The 19323-nt window shown below is 59.5% G+C and overlaps 1 protein-coding gene across 1 annotated transcript in view; it reads right to left on the bottom strand.

The window, feature by feature from the left end:
• Window positions 1-377: 377 nt before the first annotated feature.
• Window positions 378-19323, bottom strand: part of LOC145339256 (protein ENTREP3-like) — a 32709-nt gene continuing 13763 nt past the window's right edge. Inside the window, exons 5-12 of the mRNA XM_080183663.1 lie at window positions 15205-15312; window positions 11886-12046; window positions 11698-11797; window positions 10972-11035; window positions 8420-8953; window positions 6050-6112; window positions 3262-3563; window positions 378-1349 (exon numbers count right to left, since the gene is read on the bottom strand). Coding sequence (XP_080039789.1) covers window positions 1164-1349; window positions 3262-3563; window positions 6050-6112; window positions 8420-8953; window positions 10972-11035; window positions 11698-11797; window positions 11886-12046; window positions 15205-15312 — 1518 coding nt within the window. The 3' untranslated portion in view covers window positions 378-1163. The remainder of the gene's footprint in view (window positions 1350-3261; window positions 3564-6049; window positions 6113-8419; window positions 8954-10971; window positions 11036-11697; window positions 11798-11885; window positions 12047-15204; window positions 15313-19323) is intronic.

The following is a 19323-nucleotide window of genomic DNA, read 5'->3' as shown; positions in this document are numbered from 1 at the left end:
CTCCAGCCTCCAGCCGCTGACCAGCCTCCAGCCACTGACCGTCCAGGGCCACTCTCCAGCCTCCAGCCACTGACCGTCCTGGGCCACTCTCCAGCCTCCAGCCGCTGACCGTCCCGGGCCCCTCTCCAGCCGCTGACCGTCCCGGGCCCCTCTCCAGCCGCTGACCGTCCCGGGCCCCTCTCCAGCCGCTGACCGTCCCGGGCCCCTCTCCAGCCGCTGACCGTCCCGGGCCCCTCTCCAGCCGCTGACCGTCCTGGGCCCCTCTCCAGCCGCTGACCGTCCCGGGCCCCTCTCCAGCCGCTGACCATCCCGGGCCCCTCTCCAGCCGCTGACCGTCCCAGGCCCCTCTCCAGCCGCTGACCATCCCGGGTCCCTCTCCAGCCGCTGACCGTCCCGGGCCCCTCTCCAGCCGCTGACCATCCCGGGTCCCTCTCCAGCCGTTCCAAGTTTTCTCTTTCTTCCTATAAATGAGGGCAGGCAGTGCTCTGCACAGACCCTCCCCTCAGTCATATCCCCCACTGAACGGGGCTGCGGGGCCAGTGTACACACACAGGGAGTCAGTGCAAACACACAGGGCTGTGATAGGGAGTGTACACACAGGGCTGTGATAGGGAGTTAATGTACACACAGGGAGTTAGTATACACACAGACAGGGGATGTGATCAGGAGTCAGTGTACACACAAGAGTTGTGATAGGGAGTCAGTGTACACACAGGGGATGTGATAGGGAGTTAGTGTGCAGATGCAGAGTTAGTGTACTCACAGGGAGTTAGTGTACACTCAGGGAGTTAGTGTGCACTCAGGGAGTCAGTGTACACTCAGGGAGTTAGAGTACAGACAGGGAGTTAGTGTACAGACAGGGAGTTAGTGTACAGACAGGGAGTCAGTGTACACTCAGGGAGTTAGAGTACAGACAGGGAGTTAGTGTACAGACAGGGAGTTAGTGTACAGACAGGGAGTTAGTGTACAGACAGGGAGTCAGTGTACACTCAGGGAGTTAGTGTACAGACAGGGAGTTAGTGTACAGACAGGGAGTTGTGTACACACAGGGAGTCAGTGTACACTCAGGGAGTTAGTGTACACACAGGGAGTTAGTATACCGAGGACAGTCTGCAAACCCTGATCAAACTAAGCGCTGGCAGGAAGTGTGGGAGGCTGATTGGTCACAGGACTGTCTCTCTGTAAACCCCGATCAGACTGTGTGGCCGACTGCTTTCCAGGCGGTGTGTGGAGAACAGTCTCCGCAGGCTGAAGGTGGAGGAGCTGAGATCCCCGCAGCTCCGTAAGTGGATGCCTTCGTGTCGCCGGAGACGCTGCCGCAAACTGCTCTGTAACTGAGAGCGGGCGGTCTGGGAAAGAACAGCAGAACAAGAGAATATACCAAACAACCTCCTCTTCCATACCATCCCCACATCCCTCTACACTGTCCCCCCCATCAAACACTCCCAGGACAGGTACAGCACGGGGTTAGATACAGAGTAAAGCTCCCTCTACACTGTCCCCCCATCAAACACTCCCAGGACAGGTACAGCACGGGGTTAGATACAGAGTAAAGCTCCCTCTACACTGTCCCCCCATCAAACACTCCCAGGACAGGTACAGCATGGGGTTAGATACAGAGTAAAGTTCCCTCTACATCACCAATGGTGGATTGGGGTTGCCATTGACATTTGGATTGGTGGTGTTGTGTCAGGGTTCAGGGGATCTGGGCTGTAGTCAGGCTGTGGGGTCGGAGATGGGAGTCAGGGGTTGGGGTCAGGGTCATGGACCAGGGTCAGAGTGCGGGGTCAAAGGTTGGTGACAGGATTAAGAGGCGGTGTCGGAGTGCAGGTTCAGAGATGGGGTCAGGGTGCGAGGTTAGGGGTCGGAGACAGGGTCAAGGGGTAGTATCGGGGCAAGGTCGGAGACAGGGTCAGGGGTCAGAAACAGGGTCAGGTGTGAGAGCTGGGGTCAGGGTCCGGAGCCGGGGTCAGGGTGGGGAGCCCAGGTCAGGGGTGAGAGCCGGGGTCAGGGTGGGGAGCCGGGGTCAGGGTGGGGAGCCGGGGTCAGGGTGGGGAACCGGGGTCAGGGTGGGGAGCCCGGGGTCAGGGTCGGGAGCCCAGGTCAGGGTGGGGAGCCCAGGTCAGGGTGGGGAGCCGGGGTCAGGGTGGGGAACCGGGGTCAGGGTGGGGAGCCCGGGGTCAGGGTCAGGAGCCCGGGTCAGGGTGGGGAGCCCAGGTCAGGGTGGGGAGCCGGGGTCAGGGTGGGGAGCCCGGGGTCAGGGTGGGGAGCCCGGGGTCAGGGTGGGGAGCCCGGGGTCAGGGTGGGGAGTCCGGGGTCAGGGTCAGGAGCCCGGCTCAGGGTCAGGGTCAGGAGCCGGGCTCAGGGTGGGGAGCCGGGGTCAGGGTGGGGAGTCCGGGGTCAGGGTGGGGAGCCGGGGTCAGGGTGGGGAGCCGGGGTCAGGGTGGGGAGCCCGGGGTCAGGGTGGGGAGCCCGGGGTCAGGGTGGGGAGTCCGGGGTCAGGGTGGGGAGTCCGGCTCAGGGTTAGGGTCAGGAGCCGGGCTCAGGGTGGGGAGCCGGGGTCAGGGTGGGGAGTCCGGGGTCAGGGTGGGGAGCCGGGGTCAGGGTGGGGAGCCGGGGTCAGGGTGGGGAGCCGGGGTCAGGGTGGGGAGCCCGGGGTCAGGGTGGGGAGCCGGGGTCAGGGTTAGGAGCCGGGGTCAGGGTGGGGAGCCGGGGTCAGGGTGGGGAGCCGGGGTCAGGGTGGGGAGCCCGGGGTCAGGGTGGGGAGTCCGGGGTCAGGGTGGGGAGCCCGGGGTCAGGGTGGGGAGCCGGGGTCAGGGTGGGGAGTCCGGGGTCAGGGTCAGGAGCCCGGCTCAGGGTCAGGGTCAGGAGCCGGGCTCAGGGTGGGGAGCCGGGGTCAGGGTGGGGAGTCCGGGGTCAGGGTGGGGAGCCCGGGGTCAGGGTGGGGAGCCCGGGGTCAGGGTGGGGAGCCCGGGGTCAGGGTGGGGAGCCCGGGATCAGGGTGGGGAGCCCGGGGTCAGGGTGGGGAGCCCGGGGTCAGGGTGGGGAGCCCGGGGTCAGGGTGGGGAGCTGGGGTCAGGTTGGGGAGCCGGGGTCAGGGTCAGGAGCCCGGGGTCAGGGTGGGGAGCCCGGCTCAGGGTCAGGGTCAGGAGCCCGGGTCAGGGTGGGGAGCCGGGGTCAGTTGGCTGGCTGGCTGTCCTTGGTCCTGAATCACTCTGAGCTGTAACCTATCTGAGCTACAGGAAACATCGAGGTGCTGACCTGCTCCAGACTGCTCGTGGCGCTGCCTCTCTCCGCCCTCCGCTTGTTCCCCGCTGCTGCAGACAGCGGGTGTGGCGGCTCCACATTCAGGTTACGCTTCGAGCGCTGCAGAAACCTCGCCACCAGCACCCTGGTACCACGACACATTTTCAGATCCCCCAGCGAGCGGGTACCCTCCTTGGACAGTGTCTGCTGGGCTTTGCCTTTGATGGATGGTCTGAGTTTACCCAGCGGAGTCCTGCGGAGGAGTTCGGGAGTGCCGTGCCGGGAATTGGGCAGCAGGCAGGCCTCTGAGCAAGGAGCTGTGAATAAAACAACACCACATCATCAGCATGACTCTATCCCCAACTCACAGCCAGGTCCATGAGCCACAGCGAGGCCAGGCTCAGCCACAGAGAGCCAGAGCCCACAGTCTCAGGGAGCCAGGGCCTAGAGCCGCAACGAGCCAGGGCCCAGAGCCTCAGCGAGCCAGGGCCCAGAGCCTCAGCGAGCCAGGGCCCAGAGCCTCAACGAGCCAGGGCCTAGAGCTTCAACGAGCCAGGGCCTAGAGCCTCAACGAGCCAGGGCCCAGAGTCTCAGCGAGCCAGGGCCCAGAGCCTCAGCGAGCCAGGGCCCAGAGCCTCAACGAGCCAGGGCCTAGAGCTTCAACGAGCCAGGGCCTAGAGCCTCAACGAGCCAGGGCCCAGAGTCTCAGGGAGCCAGGGCCCAGAGTCTCAGGGAGCCAGGGCCTAGAGCCGCAACGAGCCAGGGCCCAGAGCCTCAGCGAGCCAGGGCCCAGAGCCTCAGCGAGCCAGGGCCCAGAGCCGCAACGAGCCAGGGCCCAGAGCCTCAACGAGCCAGGGCCCAGAGCCTCAGCGAGCCAGGGCCCAGAGCCGCAACGAGCCAGGGCCTAGAGCCGCAACGAGCCAGGGCCCAGAGCCTCAGCGAGCCAGGGCCCAGAGCCTCAGCGAGCCAGGGCCCAGAGCCGCAACGAGCCAGGGCCCAGAGCCTCAACGAGCCAGGGCCCAGAGCCTCAACGAGCCAGGGCCCAGAGCCTCAACGAGCCAGGGCCCAGAGTCTCAGCGAGCCAGGGCCCAGAGTCTCAGCGAGCCAGGGCCCAGAGTCTCAGCGAGCCAGGGCCCAGAGTCTCAAGGAGCCAGGGCCCAGAGTCTCAGCGAGCCAGGGCCCAGAGCCTCAGCGAGCCAGGGCCCAGAGTCTCAGCGAGCCAGGGCCCAGAGCCTCAGCGAGCCAGGGCCCAGAGTCTCAGCGAGCCAGGGCCCAGAGCCTCAACGAGCCAGGGCCCAGAGCCTCAGCGAGCCAGAGCCCTGAGCTTCAGCGAGCCAGGGCCCAACTGCAGTGAGTCAGGGCCCAGAGTCTCAGGGAGCCAGGGCCCAGAGCCTCAGGGAGCCAGGGCCCAGAGCCTCAACGAGCCAGGGCCCAGAGCCTCAGCGAGCCAGGGCCCAGAGCCTCAGCGAGCCAGGGCCCAGAGCCGCAACGAGCCAGGGCCCAGAGCCTCAACGAGCCAGGGCCCAGAGCCTCAACGAGCCAGGGCCCAGAGCCTCAACGAGCCAGGGCCCAGAGTCTCAGCGAGCCAGGGCCCAGAGTCTCAGCGAGCCAGGGCCCAGAGCCTCAGCGAGCCAGGGCCCAGAGCCGCAACGAGCCAGGGCCCAGAGCCTCAACGAGCCAGGGCCCAGAGCCTCAACGAGCCAGGGCCCAGAGCCTCAACGAGCCAGGGCCCAGAGTCTCAGCGAGCCAGGGCCCAGAGTCTCAGCGAGCCAGGGCCCAGAGTCTCAGCGAGCCAGGGCCCAGAGTCTCAAGGAGCCAGGGCCCAGAGTCTCAGCGAGCCAGGGCCCAGAGCCTCAGCGAGCCAGGGCCCAGAGTCTCAGCGAGCCAGGGCCCAGAGCCTCAGCGAGCCAGGGCCCAGAGTCTCAGCGAGCCAGGGCCCAGAGCCTCAACGAGCCAGGGCCCAGAGCCTCAGCGAGCCAGAGCCCTGAGCTTCAGCGAGCCAGGGCCCAACTGCAGTGAGTCAGGGCCCAGAGTCTCAGGGAGCCAGGGCCCAGAGCCTCAGGGAGCCAGGGCCCAGAGCCTCAGGGAGCCAGGGCCCAGAGCCTCAGTGAGCCAGGGCCCAGAGTCTCAGGGAACCAGGGCCCAGAGCTTCAGCAAGCCAGAGCCCAGAGCCTCAGCGGGCCAGGGCCCAACTGCAGTGAGCCAGGGCCCAGAGTCTCAGCGAGACAGGGTCCAGAGCCTCAACGAGCCAGGGCCCAGAGTCTCAGCGAGCCAGGGCCCAGAGTCTCAGCGAGACAGGGCCCAGAGCCTCAGCAAGCCAGAGCCCAGAGCCTCAGCGAGCCAGGGCCTCGAGCCTCAGCGAGCCAGGGCCCAGAGCCTCAGCGAACCAGGGCCCAGAGCCTCAGCGAGCCAGGGCCTAGAGTCTCAGGGAGCCAGGGCCCAGAGTCTCAGCGAGCCAGAGCCAGATCCTCAGCGAGCCAGGGCCCAGAGTCTCAGCGAGCCAGGGCCCAGAGCGTCAGCGAGCCAGGGCCCAAAGCCTCAGCGAGCCAGGGCCCAGAGTCTCAGCGAGCCAGGGCCCAGAGTCTCAGGGAGCCAGGGCCCAGAGTCTCAGCGAGCCAGGGCCCAAAGCATCAGCGAGCCAGGGCCCAGAGTCTCAGCGAGCCAGGGCCCAAAGCCTCAGCGAGCCAGGGTCCAAAGCCTCAGGCTCACTGGGATCCAGGCCCCCATGGTCCAGCCAGGGAAACCCCTGGACCTGGGTACAGGCTGCAGTCTGCAACAGGGAAGATGGGAATTGCGTCTTTACCCGTGTCAGTGGAAGTCTGTGACATCTCACAGTCGGATGTTTTGGAATTTCTGCTTCCTTCACCTGCGAATAAGTCACAAATAATTTTGTGAGAAAACATTCTCCATCTCAGATAAACGGATGAGGTGATGGCCTAGTGCTATCATCACTACACTGTTTATCCAGAAACCCAGCTCATGTTCTGGGGACCCGGGTTCGAATCCTGCCGTGGCAGACGGTGGAATTAAAAATATCTGGAATTAAGAATCTACTGATGACCCATTGTCGGAAAAACCCATCTGGTTCCCTTTAGGGAAGGAAATCTGCCGTCCTTACCCCGGTCTGGTCGACATGTAACTCCAGAAGAGTGGTAAGCGGGGTTCTCATTGAAACTTACAGGACACTGAAAAGTCTGGATAGAGTGGACATGGAGAAGATGGGGGAGAGACTGAGAGCCAAGGATGCAGCCTCAGGCTAAAGGGACGACCCTTTAAAACAAAGATGAGGTGGAATTTCTTTAGCCAGAGTGGGGAATCCGTGGAATTCATCGCCACAGAGGAGGCTGGGTCATTGAGTATGTTTCAGACAGAGATAGATAGGTTCTTGATTGGTAAGAGGATCAAAGGTGATGGGGAAAAGGCAGGAGAATGGGTTTGAGAAACTTATCAGCCATGGTGGAGCAGACTCGATGGGCCAAATGGCCTAATTCTGCTCCTCAGGGAATAGTGCCCATAGCCCTGCGGGGCGGCACGGTGGCACCGTGGTTAGCACAGCTGCCTCGCAGCGTCAGGGACCCGGGGTTCAATTCCCGGCTTGGGTCACTGTCTGTGTGGAGTCTGCACGTTCTCCCCGTGTCTGTGAGGGTTTCCTCCGGGTGCTCCGGTTTCCTCCCAATGTCTGAAAGAAGTGCTGGTTAGGGTGCATTGGTCGTGCTAAATTCTCCCACAGTGTAACCCAAACAGGCAGTGGAGTGTGGCGGCCCAGAGATTTTCACAGTAACTTCATTGCGGTGTTAATGTAAGCCAACTTGTGACGAATAAATTAACTTTATAAATCTACATATTATTACAAATGCCATTCTGTGCTAACCCTGAACACTACATGGTTACAGGGAGAGGGGCCTGGGCGGGATGCTCTGTCAGAGCGTCAGTGCCGACTCAAGGGGCCGAATGGCCTCCTTCTGCACTGTAGGGATTCTATAAAGCATGTCCCATGGCAATCTTGTATGTACAGTAAAAAGTCTGACAACACCAGGTTTTAGTCCAACCTATTTATTTGATAATATACTCACAAGCTTTCGGGGTTAGCCCCTTCGTCAGGTGAATGGAGAGTTCTGACCTCAGACAGAGCATATAAAGCACAGGCAGTTTAGAGATTACTGATTAGAATGCGAATCCTTACACCTAACCTGCTGTTCAAGACCTGAAGTGGCTGATAATAGTAAAAAGTCTGACAACACCAGGTTTTAGTCCAACCTATTTATTTGATAATATAAATTCACTCTCCATTCACCTGACGAAGAGGCAGTCCCCTCGAAAGCTTGTGAGTATATTATCAAATAAATAGGTTGGACTAAAACCTGGTGTTGTCAGACTTTTTACTGTGTTTACGCCAGTCCAACGCCGGCATACCCACATCGTGGCTGATAATGTGAGTGGAAGGAGCACTGATCACAGTTTAAAGAGATGTGTATTGTCTCCAGACAGTACAGTAAGTGAGGTTTTGCAAACCCAGGCAAGTCACGGGGGTTACAGATAGTGCGACATGAACCCAAGATCCCTGTTGAGATCGTCCTCATGTGTGCGGAACTTGGCTATCGCACTATCTGTAACCCCCGTGACTTGCCTGGGTTTGCAAAACCTCACTTACTGTGCTGTCTGGAGACAATACACATCTCTTTAAACTGTGATCAATGCTCCTTCCACTCACATTATCAGCCACTTCAGGTCTTGAACAGCAGGTTAGGTGTAAGGATTCGCATTCTAATCAGTAATCTCTAAACTGTCTGTGCTTTATATGCTCTGTCTGAGGCCAGAACTCTCCATTCACCTGACGAAGGGGCTAACCCCGAAAGCTTGTGAGTATATTATCAAATAAATAGGTTGGACTAAAACCTGGTGTTGTCAGACTTTTTACTGTGTTTACGCCAGTCCAACGCTGGCATACCCACATCAATCTTGTATGCAAACAGCAACCTGTCACGGTGTAGTAAGGGCAGCGGACACTGGGTGGTGGGATGGGGTCGGTTTCTGGAATTTCTCTGACTGTTCCGCCAACTCTTTCCTTTGACCCTCGACCCCTATCTGCCCGCTCCCCTCCATCCTTCATCCCCTCATTCCCGTGCCTGATGCACCTACTGCGGAGGTGGAGGGGGAAAGCCTGGTCACTCACCTGTGCCACTCGTTGAACAGAGAGCAGGATCACTATTTGACCTGGTTATAGGACAGGCAGCCATACTCCGGAGGGGGCTTTGTGGCCTGGAATTCTCACTGTATCGCCGGTTCGGTAAGCGTTGGCAGGAAGCCTGAGGTGCCTGGAAGGTGGATGTATCGGAGGAGACGGAGCAGTTCCTGTCTCGGACCAGCCAGTCCTCCTGGCTCTGACCCCGGCCACAGGTTGCCGTCTCTAACCGCAGGCAGCTCTGAGTGGCAACCTCTTCCCCGGCGGGCAGCCTGGGGCAGTAGCGGTTGGAGGAGCCGCAGGAGAAGGAGCGGCCGCTCCTGATGTAGGGTCTGCGAGGGGCCGTGGGCAGCTCGGAGTCCAGGCCCGAGGCCCAGCCCTCGCCAGCCCTCTGCCCAGTGGCCCCACCGCAGACCCGCTCGACGGAGCCCTGCACCCCCATCAGGCAGGAGTCTTCGGAACAGCTACTGTCATCCGGAATATCCATGATCTCCGACATCATCAGCGATCCGCTATCCATGGAACCTGCGGAAAAGACCGGAAACAGGCCCATCAGATCCCAGTGCCAGGCTTCAGGAGGGAGCGGAGGGACTGAGGGGAGAGGTGAGGAATGATAGGGTGAGGAGTGAGAGAGGGAGAGAGGAGGGAGGGAGGAGGGAGGGGGAGGGAGGGAGAGGGGAGGGAGGGAGGGAGGGTGAGGAGGGAAAGGAGGGAGGGAAGGAGAGAGGGATGGAGTGAGGTAGTGAGGGAGGGAGGATGAGGAGGGAGGGAGGGTGGATGAGGAGGGAGGGGGTGGGGCGGAAGACGAGGAGGGAGGGGGTGAGGGACGGAGGGAGGATGAGGAGGGAGGCGGTGAAGGAGGGAGGAAGGATGAGGGAGGGGGTGAGGGAGGGAAGGAGAGAGGATGAGGATGGAGGGGGTGAGGGAGGGAGGGAAGATGAGGAGGGAGGGGGTGAGGGAGGGAGGGTGGATGAGGAGGGAGGGGGTGAGGGGGAAGTTGTGGAAGTGCAGGGGGAGGGGATGGGTAATTGTGGGGGACGGGGTGTGGTTTTTGGCAGAAGGGGGTAAAGCTTTGAGGGGAAGGGTTGTTTAGGGGCAGTTTCAGGGTCAGTTTTGGGTCAAGTTCAGGGTCAGTTTGGGGTTGGTTTTGGGGTCAGTTTGGATTTGATTTCAGAGTAGTTTAGGTTCAGTTTTGGGGTCAGTTTCAGGTCAGTGTGGGGTCAGGTTGAGGTCAGTTTTAGGTCAGTGTGGGGTCAATTTTAGGTCAGTGTGGGGTCAGGTTGAGGTCAGTTTTAGGTCAGTGTGGGGTCAGGTTGAGGTCAGTTTTAGGTCAGTGTGGGGTCAGGTTGAGGTCAGTTTTAGGTCAGTGTGGGGTCAGGTTGAGGTCAGTTTTAGGTCAGTGTGGGGTCAGGTTGAGGTCAGTTTTAGGTCAGGTTGAGGTCAGTTTTAGGTCAGTGTGGGGTCAGGTTGAGGTCAGTTTTAGGTCAGGTTGAGGTCAGTTTTAGGTCAGTGTGGGGTCAGGTTGAGGTCAGTTTCGAGATTGGTTTTGGGGTCAGTTTGGAAGTCAGTTTTGGGGTTAGTTTTGGGGGTGTATTGTCAGGGGTGGGGTACAGTCAGGGGATATTTTGGGGTTGGTTTGGTGAGATATTTTCAGGGGTGGGGTATATTCAGGGGAGTGGGGATATTTTGGGGTTTGGGGAGGGTATTTTGGGGGTGGGGTATATTCGGAGGAGTGGGGATATTTTGGGGTTTGAGGAGGGTATTTTCAGGGGTGGGATATATTTGAAGGGAGTGGAGATATTTTGGGGGTAGTTTGGAGAGGGTATTTTTGGGGTGGGGTATATTCGGGGAAGTGGGGGTATTTTGGGGTTAGTTTGGGGAGGGTATTTTTGGGAGTGGGGTATATTCGGGGGGAGTGGGGATATTTTGGGGTTAGTTTGGGGAGGGTATTTTCGGGGGTGGGGTATATTCAGGGACAGTGGGGATATTTTGGGGTTTGGGGAGGGTATTATATATTCAGGGGGAGTGGGGATATTTTGGGGTAGTTTGGAGAAGGTATTTTTGGGAGTGGGGTATTTGGGGGGATGGGGATATTTTGGGATTGGGGAGGGTATTTTTGGGGTGGGGTATATTTGGGGGTAGTTTGGGGAGGTATTTTTGGGGTGGGGTATATTTGGGGGTAGTTTGGGGAGGGTATTTTTGGGGTGGGGTATTTTGGGGGGATGGTTATATTTTGGGGTTTGGGGAGGGTTATTTTGGGGCTGGGGATATTTGGGAGTAATTTGGGGAGGGTATTTTTGTGTTGGGGTATTTTGGGGGCTGTGGGGATATTTTGGGGTTAGTTTGGGGAGGGTATTTCTGGGGCTGGGGTATATTCGGAGTGAGTGGGGATATTTTGGGGTTTGGGGAGGGTATTTCTGGGGCTGGGGTATATTCGGGGGGAGTGGGGATATTTTGGGGTTTGGGGAGGGTATATTCGCGGGTACTTTGGGGAGGGTATTATCAGGCAGGGGGTAGATTGGGGGTCTCTGGCCAGGTGTTACCTTCTCCACTGAAAGCTGTCGAGAGGATTTGTTCACAGAAGCTGGAGTTGGAGATCTCGGTGAGCTGTGATTAAAAACCAATCAGAACATGGGGAGAGTTCCACACACACAGACTGAACCCCAATACTCCCCCACACACAGACTGAACCCCAATATTCCCCACACACAGACTGAACCCCAATATTCCCCACACACAGACTGAACCCCAATACTCCCCCCACACAGACTGAACCCCAATACTCCCCACACACACAGACTGAACCCAATACTCCTCAAACACACAGACTGAACCCCAATACTCCCCCCACACAGACTGAACCCAATACTCCCCACACACACAGACTGAACCCAATACTCCCCACACACACAGACTGAACCCCAATACTCCCCACACACAGACTGAACCCAATACTCCCCACACACACAGACTGAACCCCAATACTCCCCCCACACAGACCGAATCCCAATATTCCCCCACATAGAGACTGAATCCCAATACTCCCCTCACACAGAGACTGAACCCCAATATTCCCCCATTACCCCAATAACTCCCATTACACCACTACTTCCCTATTGCCCGGTTTAATACTTCCCCAGCACCCTGATACTCTCTCCGTTACCCCGATATTGCCCCCAGCACCCTGATATTTCCCTACTGCCCTCTTTAATACTCCTCCCAGTCACAAAGAGTATCACTCCTCCATTCCAAAGGCTCCATTGTCCTACCTGACTATTGGTGCTATTGCCAATGACAGCTTCGTACGGTGGGGGGAAATCCGTGGGGTACAGGGGGACTGGACTGTCCATCGAGCCATTATAAGTAATACTGTGAAAGAGAGAGACACAGCAGGTCAGGACTGGGCCAGGGATCCATGGCGGGAATCTGAAGCGAAGCAGAACGAGTATGTTCTTACCTCTGTGCGTCTGTCTCTGAGCTGCAGGTGTATTCCGGGGGGTAGTACGGTGGAGGAGGCACAGGAGGTACAAACTCATCTGGGTCTGTCATGTGCTGTAGGAAGTTATCATGAGGAGACAGGCATTCCGGGTTCAAGGATCGAGATCGCTGTGGAACCAGCTTTTGGGAATTAAAGGAGTGATTTACCCACACATCAGCCCGTTCCCCAAATTTATCTCCCACATCTGCACCATCCCCCAATTTAACCCCTCACATCTGCACCATCCCCCAATTTACCCCCTCACATCTGCATCATCCCCCAATTTACCCTCTCACATCTGCACCATCCCCCAATTTACCCTCTCACATCTGCACCATCCCCCAATTTACCCCCTCACATCTGCATCATCCCCCAATTTACCCTCTCACATCTGCATCATCCCCCAATTTACCCCCTCACATCTGCACCATCCCCCAATTTACCCCCTCATATCTGCACCATCCCCCAGTTTACCCCCCCACACCTGCACTGTTCCCCAGTTTACCCCCTCACATCTGCACCATCCCCCAGTTTACCCCCTCACATCTGCACCATCCCCCAATTTACCCCCTCACATCTGCACCATCCTCCAATTTACCCCCTCACATCTGCACCATCCCCCAATTTACCCTCTCACATCTGCACCATCCCCCAATTTACCCCCTCATATCTGCACCATCCTCCAGTTTACCCCCCCACACCTGCACTGTTCCCCAGTTTACCCCCTCACATCTGCACCATCCCCCAGTTTACCCCCTCACATCTGCACCATCCCCCAATTTACCCCCTCACATCTGCACCATCCTCCAATTTACCCCCTCACATCTGCACCATCCCCCAATTTACCCTCTCACATCTGCACCATCCCCCAATTTACCCCCTCATATCTGCACCATCCTCCAGTTTACCCCCCCACACCTGCACTGTTCCCCAGTTTACCCCCTCACATCTGCACCATCCCCCAATTTACTCTCTCACATCTGCACCATCCCCCAATTTACCCCCTCACATCTGCACCATCCCCCAATTTACCCCCTCACATCTGCACCATCCTCCAGTTTACCCCCGCCACACCTGCACTGTTCCCCAGTTTACCCCCTCACATCTGCACCATCCCCCAATTTACTCTCTCACATCTGCACCATCCCCCAATTTAACCCCTCACATCTGCACCGTCCCCCAATTTACCCCCTCACATCTGCACCATCCCCCAATTTACCCTCTCACATCTGCACCATCCCCCAATTTACCCTCTCACATCTGCACCATCCCCCAATTTACTCTCTCACATCTGCACCATCCTCCAATTTACCCCCTCACATCTGCACCATCCTCCAATTTCACCCCACACACCTGCACTGTCCCCCAGTTTACCCCCTCAGATCTGCACCACCCCCCAATTTACCCCCTCATATCTGCACCGCCCCCCAATTTACCCCCTCACACCTGCACCGTCCCCCAATTTACCCCCTTACATCTGCACCGTCCCCCAATTTACCCCCTCACATCTGCACCATCCTCCAATTTACCCTCTCACATCTGCACCATCCCCCAATTTACCCCCTCACATCTGCACCATCCCCAATTTACCCTCTCACATCTGCACCGTCCCCCAATTTACCCCCTCACATCTGCACCATCCCCAATTTACCCCCTCACATTTGCACCGTCCCCCAATTTACCCCCTCACATCTGCACCGTCCCCCAATTTACCCTCTCACATCTGCACCATCCCCCAATTTACCCCCTCACATCTGCACCATCCCCCAATTTACTCCTTCACATCTGCACCATCCCCCAATTTACCCTCTCACATCTGCACCATCCCCCAATTTACTCCCTCACATCTGCACCATCCCCCAATTTACCCTCTCACATCTGCACCATCCCCCAATTTACTCCCTCACATCTGCACCATCCCCCAATTTACCCCCTCACATCTGCACCATCCCCAATTTACCCTCTCACATCTGCACCGTCCCCCAATTTACCCCCTCACATCTGCACCATCCCCAATTTACCCCCTCACATTTGCACCGTCCCCCAATTTACCCCCTCACATCTGCACCGTCCCCCAATTTACTCCTTCACATCTGCACCATCCCCCAATTTACTCCTTCACATCTGCACCATCCCCCAATTTACTCCTTCACATCTGCACCATCCCCCAATTTACCCTCTCACATCTGCACCATCCCCCAATTTACTCCTTCACTTCTGCACCATCCCCCAATTTACTCCTTCACATCTGCACCATCCCCCAATTTACCCTCTCACATCTGCACCATCCCCCAATTTACTACTTCACATCTGCACCATCCCCCAATTTACCCTCTCACATCTGCACCATCCCCCAATTTACTCCCTCACATCTGCACCATCCCCCAATTTACTCCTTCACATCTGCACCATCCCCCAATTTACCCTCTCACATCTGTATCATTCCCCAATTTACCCCCTCACATCTACACTATTCCCCAATTTACCCCCTCACACCTGCACCGCCCCCCAATTTACCCCCTCACATCTGCACCATCCCCCAATTTACTCCCTCACATCTGCACCATCCCCCAATTTACCCTCTCACATCTGTATCATTCCCCAATTTACCCCCTCACATCTGTATAATTCCCTTCTTTACCCCCATACATCTGCATTGTCCCCAAATTTACCCACTCACACCTGCACTGACCCCAATTTACCCCCTCACATCTACACTATCCCCCAATTTACCCTCTCACATCTGCACTATCCCCCAATTTACCCTCTCACACCTGCACCGTCTCCCAATTTACCCCCTCACATCTGTATCATTCCCCAATTTACCCCCTCACACCTGCACTGTCCCCCAATTTACCCCCTCACATCTGTATCATTCCCCAATTTACCCCCTCACACCTGCACTGTCCCCCAATTTACCCCCTCACATCTGCACCATCCCCCAATTTACCCCCTCACATCTGTATCATTCCCCAATTTACCCCTTCACATCTGCACCACCCCCCAATTTACCCCCTCACATCTGCACCATCCCCCAATTTACCCCCTCACATCTATATCATTCCCCAATTTACCCCCTCACATCAGCACCATCCCCCAATTTACCCCCTCACATCTGCACCATCCCCCAATTTACCCCCTCACATCTGTATCATTCCCCAATTTACCCCCTCACACCTGCACTGTCCCCCAATTTACCCCCTCACACCTGCACTGTCCCCCAATTTATCCCCTCACATCTGTATCATTCCCTATCCCTATTGAGCTTCCCCAAGCAGAGACCCCAGGGGTTACTCACAATGTGCAGGACATCCACGGTGAACATCTGGATGCAGCAGACGACAGTGGAAAGGGTACAGATAACGGTGGACAGGATGCTGAGCCCACACACACTAAACAACAAGTCCTGAAAGACAGCAAGATTCCCAGTTAGAAACCCCTCCCCAATAACGGCACCATCAGCCTTAGACCAAGGAGTGACTGAGAGAGGAACAGAGCAAAGAGAGCCCTGACCCCAGCCTGTGTCCATGGGTCAGTGCTCCGGCCCCTGTGTGTGTCCCTGGGTCAGTGCTCCGGCCCCTGTCTGTGTCCCTGGGTCAGTGCTCCGGCCCCTGTCTGTGTCCCTGGGTCAGTGCTCCGGCCTCTGTCTGTGTCCCTGGGTCAGTGCTCCAGCCCCTGTCTGTGTCCCTGGGTCAGTGCTCCGGCCCCTGTCTGTGTCCCTGGGTCAGTGCTCCAGCCCCTGTCTGTGTCCCTGGGTCAGTGCTCCGGCCCCTGTCTGTGTCTCTGGGTCAGTGCTCCGGCCCCTGTCTGAGTCCCTGGGTCAGTGCTCCGGCCCCTGTCTGTGTCCCTGGGTCAGTGCTCCGGCCCCTGTCTGTGTCCCTGGGTCAGTGCTCCGGCCCCTGTCTGTGTCCCTGGGTCAGTGCTCCGGCCCCTGTCTGTGTCCCTGGGTCAGTGCTCCGGCCCCTGTCTGTGTCCCTGGGTCAGTACTCCGGCCCCTGTCTGTGTCCCTGGGTCAGTGCTCCAGCCCCTGTCTGTGTCCCTGGGTCAGTGCTCCGACACCTGTCTGTGTCTCTGGGTCAGTGCTCCGGCCCCTGTCTGTGTCCCTGGGTCAGTGTTCCGGCCCCTGTCTGTGTCCCTGGGTCAGTGCTCCGGCCCCTGTCTGTGTCCCTGGGTCAGTGCTCCGGCCCCTGTCTGAGTCCCTGGGTCAGTGCTCCGGCCCCTGTCTGTGTCCCTGGGTCAGTGCTCCAGCCCCTGTCTGTGTCCCTGGGTCAGTGCTCCGGCCCCTGTCTGTGTCCCTGGGTCAGTGCTCCGGCCCCTGTCTGAGTCCCTGGGTCAGTGCTCCGGCCCCTGTCTGTGTCCCTGGGTCAGTGCTCCGGCCCCTGTCTGTGTCCCTGGGTCAGTGCTCCGGCCCCTGTCTGTGTCCCTGGGTCAGTGCTCCGGCCCCTGTCTGTGTCCCTGGGTCAGTGCTCCGGCCCCTGTCTGTGTCCCTGGGTCAGTGCTCCGGCCCCTGTGTGTGTCCCTGGGTCAGTGCTCCGGCCCCTGTCTGTGTCCCTGGGTCAGTGCTCCGACACCTGTCTGAGTCCCTGGGTCAGTGCTCCAGCCCCTGTCTGTGTCCCTGGGTCAGTGCTCCGGTCCCTGTCTGTGTCCCTGGGTCAGTGCTCCGGCCCCTGTCTGTGTCCCTGGGTCAGTGCTCCGGCCCCTGTCTGAGTCCCTGGGTCAGTGCTCTGGGTCAGTGCTCCGGCCCCTGTCTGTGTCCCTGGGTCAGTGCTCCGGTCCCTGTCTGTGTCCCTGGGTCAGTGCTCCGGCCCCTGTCTGTGTCCCTGGGTCAGTGCTCCGGCCCCTGTCTGTGTCCCTGGGTCAGTGCTCCGGCCCCTGTCTGTGTCCCTGGGTCAGTGCTCCGGCCCCTGTCTGTGTCCCTGGGTCAGTGCTCCGGCCCCTGTCTGTGTCCGTGGGTCAGTGCTCCAGCCCCTGTCTGTGTCTCTGAGTCAGTGCTCCAGCCCCTGTCTGTGTCCCTGGGTCAGTGCTCCGGCCCCTGTCTGTGTCCCTGGGTCAGTGCTCCGGCCCCTGTCTGTGTCCCTGGGTCAGTGCTCCGGCCCCTGTCTGTGTCCCTGGGTCAGTGCTCCGGCCCCTGTCTGTGTCCCTGGGTCAGTGTTCCGGCCCCTGTCTGTGTCCCTGGGTCAGTGCTCCAGCCCCTGTCTGAGTCCCTGGGTCAGTGCTCCGGTCCCTGTCTGAGTCCCTGGGTCAGTGCTCCAGCCCCTGTCTGTGTCCCTGGGTCAGTGCTCCGGCCCCTGTCTGTGTCCCTGGGTCAGTGCTCCGGCCCCTGTCTGTGTCCCTGAGTCAGTGCTCCGGCCCCTGTCTGTGTCTCTGGGTCAGTGCTCCAGCCCCTGTCTGTGTCCCTGGGTCAGTGCTCCGGCCCCTGTCTGTGTCTCTGGGTCAGTGCTCCAGCCCCTGTCTGTGTCCCTGGGTCAGTGCTCCGGCCCCTGTCTGTGTCCCTGAGTCAGTGCTCCGGCCCCTGTCTGTGTCTCTGGGTCAGTGCTCCGGCCCCTGTCTGAGTCCCTGGGTCAGTGCTCCGGCCCCTGTCTGTGTCCGTGGGTCAGTGCTCCGGCCCCTGTCTGTGTCCCTGGGTCAGTGCTCCAGCCCCTGTCTGTGTCCCTGGGTCAGTGCTCCGGCCCCTGTCTGTGTCTCTGGGTCAGTGCTCCGGCCCCTGTCTGTGTCCCTGGGTCAGTGCTCCGGCCCCTGTCTGTGTCTCTGAGTCAGTGCTCCAGCCCCTGTCTGTGTCTCTGAGTCAGTGCTCCAGCCCCTGTCTGTGTCTCTGGGTCAGTGCTCCAGCCCCTGTCTGTGTCTCTGAGTCAGTGCTCCAGCCCCTGTCTGTGTCTCTGAGTCAGTGCTCCAGCCCCTGTCTGTGTCTCTGAGTCAGTGCTCCAGCCCCTGTCTGTGTCTCTGGGTCAGTGCTCCAGCCCCTGTCTGTGTCTCTGGGTCAGTGCTCCAGCCCCTGTCTGTGTCCCTGGGTCAGTGCTCCGGTCCCTGTCTGTGTCCCTGGGTCAGTGCTCCGGCCCCTGTCTGTGTCCCTGGGTCAGTGCTCCGGCCCCTGTCTGTGTCCCTGGGTCAGTGCTCCGGCCCCTGTCTGTGTCCCTGGGTCAGTGCTCCGGCCCCTGTCTGTGTCCCTGGGTCAGTGCTCCGGCCCCTGTCTGTGTCCCTGGGTCAGTGCTCCGGCCCCTGTCTGAGTCCCTGGGTCAGTGCTCTGGGTCAGTGCTCCGGCCCCTGTCTGTGTCCCTGGGTCAGTGCTCCGGCCCCTGTCTGTGTCCCTGGGTCAGTGCTCCGGCCCCTGTGTGTGTCCCTGGGTCAGTGCTCCGACACCTGTCTGAGTCCCTGGGTCAGTGCTCCGGCCCCTGTCTGAGTCCCTGGGTCAGTGCTCTGGGTCAGTGCTCCGGCCCCTGTCTGTGTCCCTGGGTCAGTGCTCCGGCCCCTGTCTGTGTCCCTGGGTCAGTGCTCCGGCCCCTGTCTGTGTCTCTGAGTCAGTGCTCCGGCCCCTGTCTGTGTCCCTGGGTCAGTGCTCCGGCCCCTGTCTGAGTCCCTGGGTCAGTGCTCCGGCCCCTGTCTGTGTCCCTGGGTCAGTGCTCCGGCCCCTGTCTGTGTCCCTGGGTCAGTGCTCCGGCCCCTGTCTGTGTCCCTGGGTCAGTGCTCCGGCCCCTGTGTGTGTCCCTGGGTCAGTGCTCCGGCCCCTGTCTGTGTCCCTGGGTCAGTGCTCCGGCCCCTGTCTGTGTCCCTGGGTCAGTGCTCCGGCCCCTGTGTGTGTCCCTGGGTCAGTGCTCCGACACCTGTCTGAGTCCCTGGGTCAGTGCTCCGGCCCCTGTCTGAGTCCCTGGGTCAGTGCTCTGGGTCAGTGCTCCGGCCCCTGTCTGTGTCCCTGGGTCAGTGCTCCGACACCTGTCTGAGTCCCTGGGTCAGTGCTCCGGCCCCTGTCTGAGTCCCTGGGTCAGTGCTCTGGGTCAGTGCTCCGGCCCCTGTCTGTGTCCCTGGGTCAGTGCTCCGGTCCCTGTCTGTGTCCCTGGGTCAGTGCTCCGGCCCCTGTCTGTGTCCCTGGGTCAGTGCTCCGGCCCCTGTCTGTGTCCCTGGGTCAGTGCTCCGGCCCCTGTCTGTGTCCCTGGGTCAGTGCTCCGGCCCCTGTCTGTGTCCCTGGGTCAGTGCTCCGGCCCCTGTCTGTGTCCGTGGGTCAGTGCTCCAGCCCCTGTCTGTGTCTCTGAGTCAGTGCTCCAGCCCCTGTCTGTGTCCCTGGGTCAGTGCTCCAGCCCCTGTCTGTGTCTCTGGGTCAGTGCTCCGGCCCCTGTCTGTGTCTCTGGGTCAGTGCTCCGGCCCCTGTCTGTGTCCCTGGGTCAGTGCTCCGGCCCCTGTCTGTGTCCCTGGGTCAGTGCTCCGG

This window comes from Carcharhinus amblyrhynchos, unplaced genomic scaffold, assembly GCF_965287045.1.
Source record: "Carcharhinus amblyrhynchos unplaced genomic scaffold, sCarAmb.v2.hapA chromosome_361, whole genome shotgun sequence".
NCBI lineage: Eukaryota > Metazoa > Chordata > Chondrichthyes > Carcharhiniformes > Carcharhinidae > Carcharhinus > Carcharhinus amblyrhynchos.
Note: the sequence above shows the minus strand (reverse complement) of the source record. Positions and strands in the feature narration are given on the sequence as shown.